General features: G+C 41.0%; 1 protein-coding gene across 1 annotated transcript in view; it reads left to right on the top strand.

Moving 5' to 3' along the window:
* LOC127000573 (hemicentin-2-like) overlaps window positions 1-7,500 on the top strand; it is a 191,682-nt gene that overhangs the window by 164,212 nt on the left and 19,970 nt on the right. Inside the window, exon 5 of the mRNA XM_050864400.1 lies at window positions 2,227-2,388. Coding sequence (XP_050720357.1) covers window positions 2,227-2,388 — 162 coding nt within the window. The remainder of the gene's footprint in view (window positions 1-2,226; window positions 2,389-7,500) is intronic.

Here is a 7,500-nt window from a genome sequence, read left to right as displayed (position 1 = left end):
CGTTAGTTGGGCGGCGACTCCGTCCACGTAATGAATGAGCGAGTGCCGGGCGTGGCGGAGTGACCAATGTGTGACGGGGAGGCGGAGGACAGGCGGGAGGGGGGGGAGGGAGAAGGAAAGAGGAAGGGAGAGAGAAAAACAGGAAGAAAGGAGGGAGAATGGCAGGAAGGAGGAAAGGAGAGAGAAAGGCAGGAAGGAAGGAGGCAGAAAAACGGGAGGAAGGGAGAAAGGCAGGAAGGAGAGAAAGACGGATGAAATAAATGGAATACTACTACTACTACTACTACTACTACTGCCACCAATACTGATACTACTATTACTACTACTTTTCTTCAAATTACAACGGCTACTATATATTACTGCCACTACTATTATATTACTATTATCATTACTGTTTTTTACTGCTACTACTACTATTAATAATAATGATAATAGTGATGAAAAGAACGTGACATTACGGTGTTTTTTTCATTCACTGTACCGGATTTGTTTATGCCTTCCAGCTTCTCCATCTCTAAAGGGTAATATATCGTTACAGTGGGGTCCGACGAGTTTCACACTGAGCAACCCGGTAATCTCGGCAGGGTTGGTAAAAGTGCGATCACCCCCACCACCTCAGCTCTGCTGGGGGGAGCAGGACAGGACCCCCGTAAGGGAGGGATAGAGAGGAAGGGAGACACTGAGATACCAGATATCACCATAATGTTAACGGAGTGATTTGAGTGCCACTTGTTTAAGCTTTACATTCACAAATTATAAAACAATAATGTTCATATGATATACGTAACAGCGGTGGGTAGAAGTATTCCCCCATGTCAAAGACAAAAACATCAACCATCAACGCATGTCAGATATAGTTCAGTTCATAATGTGGCATCCTGGAACTAATGCTTCCACTGAACGTGTCTTTTCTCTCACGAACAAGCTGTGGGCATCTAAAAAAAAAAAATTCAAATTGCAACGTTACAAGCATTGCTGGTAAGAAAGATAAAGTCTAACAATAACCCAAGGTGTTTATCATACTGTGTCCTAAATGAACGAAATTTTAACTATTCAGTTGTGTGTGAAGTGTTAAAGCATAATTTCATCACCCAAACACAACAATATTATAGTGCTACATACAACACAGACCAAGTCACTTCTATTAAGACTCCACCTGTGTGTTTCATGAAGCGTTACTGTGCCAGCTCAAATTCTACTGCTTCATTTATGAGTCCCGCTCACTTGGTTCAGGCACGTGAAGCCACACCCAACACGCGCAGTGATACCAACACGAGTAGCCTGTTACCAATGGCTTCGTCCTTGGTGTTAGTTTGTATCGTGCTGAATGTGTAACGATACTTATTTGAGTGTGTGTACATTGGCAAGTTAGGTTAGGTAAGGGTAGGCCACGGAATACGTCTTCATTCATCAAACTCCATTCATGACCATAACTAACATCACGGACTTATTTTTCTTCATTACACACCCAAGTCTATGCTACATGTGTCTCTGTCTGTCTCTCGCTTAAGTGCATGTGTGTGTACGTGTGATTCCTCATGGTCTGATCACCCACTGGACTCGTGATTTCTACCCGAGTCTTGGCAGGTTAGATTTGGTTTGGTTAGGTTAAGTACGTTTTCATTTATCACACTTCAGTCATCATAAAAGTAGCATTACGGACTCTTTTCATTCATTACACACCCCATTCTATGCCCCTGTGTCTCTATGTGTGTCTTTCTGAAGTGTATGTTTGTTTACGGTCGAGTCACCCTGGTCTGATCACGCGCTGGACTCGTTATCTCTACCTATGTCCATCCCAGCCTTGCCAAATTATCGTACTCAGCGCATTGCATTTTTCTAGTTTCTTACCGATAACTCTAGCAAAAAGAGCGAAAACCATCACTCTTTAATAGTTTCAACGATAAGTTTTATTTTCTATCGTTGTTTGTGTGGTTACGACGGTCTTGGAGCCTAAAAATGATAAATGCAATGCTCAGAGTACGACAATTTGGCAACGCTGGTCCCTCCTGAAGGTGTCTCTCTAGGGGGTATTGTTGAACGCTTCCTCCTCCACATCAACTATTTCCAAGGGCCAAAAAAGGAAATCACTCGGGTTCTATTGTTTTTAGGTTCATGGTACAGAAGAAGGGTCAAACTACCACCAGGGTCATAAAACTACCCATGGAAAGGCCCCAAACTCCTAGGAAAGCCTTGTCAAATAGGTGAACATATTTGCCCCGCCAGGTGTCGTGGGTGCGCCGAAGAGACTGGCATATCCTGACCTCGGGCACGCAGACGTACACGCGAGAGGAGCGCTTCGCCGTGCACCACCCCGAGGGCAGCACCGAGTGGACGCTGGCCATTAAGTACTTGGAGCTGGACGACGCCGGGACCTACGAGTGTCAGGTGAGTGTGGGTCCTCTCCAGCGTTGTCATATTATCGTACTCAGCGCATTGCATTTTCGTAGTTTCTGACCAATAAATATACCAGAAAAAACGAAAACGAGCAATAATTAACAGTTTTAGCGATAACTTTAAATTTCTATCGTTATGTGTGTGGTTCTCTCCCTCCCCCCCCCTTCCTCCCTCCGCCTCCCCGCCACACATTGGTCACTTTGGTCACCTACATCCAAAGGTCAAACAGGGGATCAGTTGGGTTCTAGTGAGTGTTTTCTTTGGGTTCGTGGTACAGAAGAAGGGTCACACTACCGCCAGGGTCATGAAAGTACCCCTAGAAATGCCCAAAACTCCTATGAAAGCCTTGTCAAATACGTGTGCTTGGGCGTCGAACTGTTTATGAATTTGAGAGTGAAGAGAGAAAAGAAGGAAAAGAGAGGAAAAAACATAATAGAAGATAAAAAGAAAAACGTGTGTGCGAGAGGAAGATACATAAAGAAAGAAAGAATGGAGAGAAAACACGACTAAAAGGTAAAAAAGGACAGAGAGAGAAATAGATACACCATGAAACAAGTCTCCAGCCGAGGTACTGCGTTGGCCGGGTCTCCTCCCACTATGGTAGCTTTGGTGGCGAAGGATAGAAGGAAGGAAATGTAGGAAGGGAGTGAGGAGGAAGGAATGTGTAAGGAAGGAAGTTAGGGAAAATATAAAGAGAGTGGGAAAGAGTTGAAAAAAGAAAGAGAGGGAAGGAGGAAAGTGAGGAAACAGTTAGAAAAGGAAAAATAGATGATGGAAAGAAGAGACGGTAGAGAAATGAGGGAGGGAGGAAAGAGGGAAGAGGAGAGAATAGAGAAGGATAAAAAAATAACGAAAAATTGACGATGGAAAGGAGAGAAGGAGGAAAGAAGGGAAAGGAATAAACAAACTGAAGGAGGAAGAAAAGAAGGAAGGGAAGAATGAAAAAAGAAAGAAAGGGAAGGAAGAAAAGAATAAAGAGTGGAAAAGGGAGAGAAAAAAAAGGAAAAGGAACATGAAGGAAGGAGGAAGGTACGAAGCGATAGAAAGAAGAAGGAAGAAGAAGAAAGAAGAAAGGAGAGAAGGAGAAGGAAGGGAAGAATGAAAAAAGAAAGAAAGGAAAGGAAGAAAAAAATAAAGAGTGGAAAAGGGAGAGAAAAAAAAGGAAAAGGAGGAGGAAGGTACGAAGCGATAGAAAGAAGAAGGAAGAAGAAGAAGGAAGAAAAGAAAGAGAGAAGGGAGAGAAAACAAGAGTCATGATCACACTATTGACCGGGGCGCTTGAGTGAGTGTGACCAGACAATGACCGCTAATAACCTGCTGCCGGGAGTCGCGGTCATTAGTTAGCGTCGTGAATGGCTCGTTAATTATCACCTGTCGCCTGAACTAACGCGGCGCCGCTCAGGTGATTCATGAAGGGGCAAGTCGAGGCGGTGGTTCTCTGGTGTCGTGGAAGTAACTTGTTCAACGTCATATACCTTTTTTTTTTTTTTTTAGAGTAGAAGGTAAAAAAAATACGTGTGTGCGAGAGGAAGAAACATAAAGAAATAAGGTGGTCTCCTGTTGTCCTTGTGGCGTGGAAGTAACTTGTTCAACGTCATATACCTTTTTTTTTTTTTAGAGTAGAAGGTAAAAAAAATACGTGTGTGCGAGAGGAAGAAACATAAAGAAATAAGGTGGTCTCCTGGTGTCCTTGTGTCGTGGAAGTAACTTGTTCAACGTTATATATACATTATTTTAGAGTAGTGGAAGGAGTAGAGGAAGGTTAAAAAAAAAAAAGCGTGTATGCAAGAGGAAGAAACATAAAGAAATAAATTAATGGGGAGAAAACACGATAGAGAGATAAAAAAAAAGGAGATAGTAGAAAATTAATAAAACGTGAAACAAGAGAAAACAATAAAATACAAGGGCAAAAACGAAAATAAAAGAAAAAAAACAATCAGCTGCTCTTACGAATAAAGAAAGAAAGAAATGGGAAGAAAACACGACAGATAAAAAAAAATGAGAGAGGAAAATTGATAAACCGTGAAACAAGAGAAAACAATGTATTACAAGGCAAAAACAAAAAGAAAAGAAAAAAACAATCAGCTGCTCCTACGAATTCATAAAGAGAAACTGGTTACGACGGAAAGGAAGGAGATTTTGAACTGGGTAACTTATTATTATTATTATTATTATTATTATTATTATTATTATTATTATTATTATTATTATTATTATTATTATTATGATTGTTATTATTATTACTATTATTATTATTATTATTATTATTATTATTATTATTATTATTATTATTATTATTATTATTATTATTATTATTTTTATTATTATCATTATTATTATTATTATTACTACTACTACTGCTATTGCTATTATTATTGTTGCCTGGAAGAAAATTTGGAAGAAAATATTATAGCCTACTTCTGCTACTATAAAAATAATAATAATAAAAAGTCTACTATTTTCATCAGAGGAATCCGTTTTAATACAACTTATTCATTATTTTATTCACTCGGTCGAAAAATAAAACAAAAAATGAAAGGTTCTTGAGACTTTGAAGTCAGGCAATTATTAGAGGAAAACGCTACGAGTTAATGATGTTGAAAAGTCCTTAATTGTGTGTGTGTGTGTGTGTGTGTGTGTGTGTGTGTGTGTGTGTGTGTGTGTGTGTGTGTGTGTGTGTGTGTGTGTGTGTGTAAGGAGAGGTGAGGCGAAGGAAAGCGAAAGAAAAACGGAGGAGAGAAAAGAAGGAAAAGAAAGGAAAAACATGATAGAAGGTAAAAAGAAAAACGTGTGTGCGAGAGGAAGATACATAAAGAAAGAAAGACATGGAGAGAAAACACGACAGGAAGGTAAAAAAAGGACAGAGAGAGAGATAAATAAATGAGCCACGAAACAAGAGGAAACAATGAGATACGAAAAGAAGGATTGAATAACACGGAGAAAAGAGACAAAAAAAAACAAAGAAAAAAGGAAAACGTGATAGAAAAGGAGAGAGAGAGAGAGAGAGAGAGAGAGAGAAGTAAGAAGGAAAAAAAAGAAACCAAACAGAAAGGAAGAAGAAAAACACGTTAGAAAATTGAGAAAAAAAATAAAATAAAAAAAAACAAAGGAAGAAGAAAAAGCTGATAAAAAAGGAAAAACAAAAGGAAGAAGAAAACACGAAGAAAAAAAGAAAGAAAGAAAGAAAAGAAAGAAAACAAAACATAAAAGAAGAAAGATGACACTGGTGAAATGAGAGAGAAGAAATACAAGAAAAAAAAAACGAAAAAGAAAAAAAAACAAAGAAATAGAAAACAACGAGAACAAAACCCAGAAAAAAAAAAAAGACAACTGGCGAACATTCTTGCTTATTTCAACATTAATGATACGCATGAATGTTATATGTGTGTGTGTGTGTGTGTGTGTGTGTGTGTGTGTGTGTGTGTGTGTGTGTGTGTGTGTGTGTGTGTGTGTGTGTGTGTGCGTGCGTGCGTGTGTGTGTGCGTGCCTTCATAACTTAGTGAACAGCAAGTCTCCGGAAAGAATTCGTATTTTTCTCTCATTCAACTTTATTTAGAAAAGGAAAATAGATGATGGAAATGAAAGAGAAGGAAGAGGAAAGAAGAAAGGAAAAAGAAATAGAAAAGAAAGAAATAGATGATGGAGAGGAGAGAGAGAGAGAGAGAGAGAGAGAGAGAGAGAGAGATAATGACAGGTAAAGGTTGCAAGGTCACTCTCACTCACAGGTCACCTCACCACGCCCATCTCATCTTGTCTGTGACCTAGTGACCTCCCCACATATTTTCTTTTTGTTGAGGGAAGTGAAGAAGAAGGGCAGAGAGAAGGGAAAAAAGAGGAGGGGGGGGAAAATGAAGGGAAGTTGAGGGGGGAAGTTGAATAGTCCATCTTCCCAATTCCACTTCTCTCCTTCACTCCTTCCTCCCCTTATCCTCCTCCTCCTTCCTTCATTCTCTTCTCCCTGTTTCCTTCCTCCCTTTCTTTCTTCCCTCACTCCCTCACTTCTTCCTCCCCTTATTCTCCTCCTCCTTCTTCATTCTCTTCTCCCTGTTTCCTTCCTCCCTTTCTTCCCTCACTCCCTCACTTCTTCCTCCCCTTATCCTCCTCCTCCTTCCTCATTCTCTTCTCCCTGTTTCCTTCCTCCCTTTCTTTCTTCCCTCACTCCCTCACTCCTCCCTCCCCTTATCCTCCTCCTCCTTCTTCATTCTCTTCTCCCTGTTTCCTTCCTTACTCCCTTTCTTCCCTCACTCCCTCACTTCTTCCTCCCCTTATCCTCCTCCTCCTTCATTCTCTTCTCCCTGTTTCCTTCCTCACTTTCTTTCTTCCCTCACTCCCTCACTTCTTCCTCCCCTTATCCTCCTCCTTCTTCATTTTCTTCTCCCTGTTTCCTTCCTCCCTTTCTTTCCTCTACCTCCCTATCCACTTCTTTCTCCTCTCCTTCCTTCTCCCTCTCCCTCCTCCCCACTTACTCCCTGACACGCCTTAAATATACGCCTTGTTTTCGCTCCCCCTTATGTGTTTTCTCCCTTCCCAAGCGTGTTTTGTTCTCCCTGTAACCTTTAAAACTTCATCTATGTGACATTAAAAGCTCGCTGTCTCTCTCTCCCTCATCCTCTTCCTCCTGCTCTCTCTCGTGCCTAAGTTTAAGACCTCCTTTTGTCATATTCCTTTCCCATCCCTTCCCTTTCCTACTCCTCTCCCTCATGCTCTTCCTCCCTTTCTTCCTCCTGTTTTTTTCTTGCCTACCTTTGAGACCTCCTTTTGTCATATTCCTTTCCTATCCGTTCCCTTTCCATCCTCCCTTTCCTATTTCTCTCTCACCTCTCGTGTTAGCCTTTCCTCCCCTTTCCTTTCTTCCTTTTCTTCTCCTATCTCCCTTTCCCATTCCTCTCCTACTTTCCACATTCTCGCTTTTTCTCCTTCCCTTTACATCCTCCCTTTCCTATTTCTCTCCCACCTTTCTTATGTTATCCTTTCTTCCCGCTTTCCACCTTTCCCCTCCCCTTTCCTGCCTTCCTTTCTTCCTTTTCTACTCCTATCTACCTCTCCCATTCCTTTCCTACTTCCCTCATTCTCGCTTTCTCTCCCTTCCTTCCTTCCTCTCGC

The sequence above is a fragment of the Eriocheir sinensis genome, chromosome 19, assembly GCF_024679095.1.
Source record: "Eriocheir sinensis breed Jianghai 21 chromosome 19, ASM2467909v1, whole genome shotgun sequence".
Taxonomy (NCBI): Eukaryota; Metazoa; Arthropoda; class Malacostraca; order Decapoda; family Varunidae; genus Eriocheir; species Eriocheir sinensis.
This window is presented reverse-complemented; position numbering and strand designations above follow the sequence as displayed.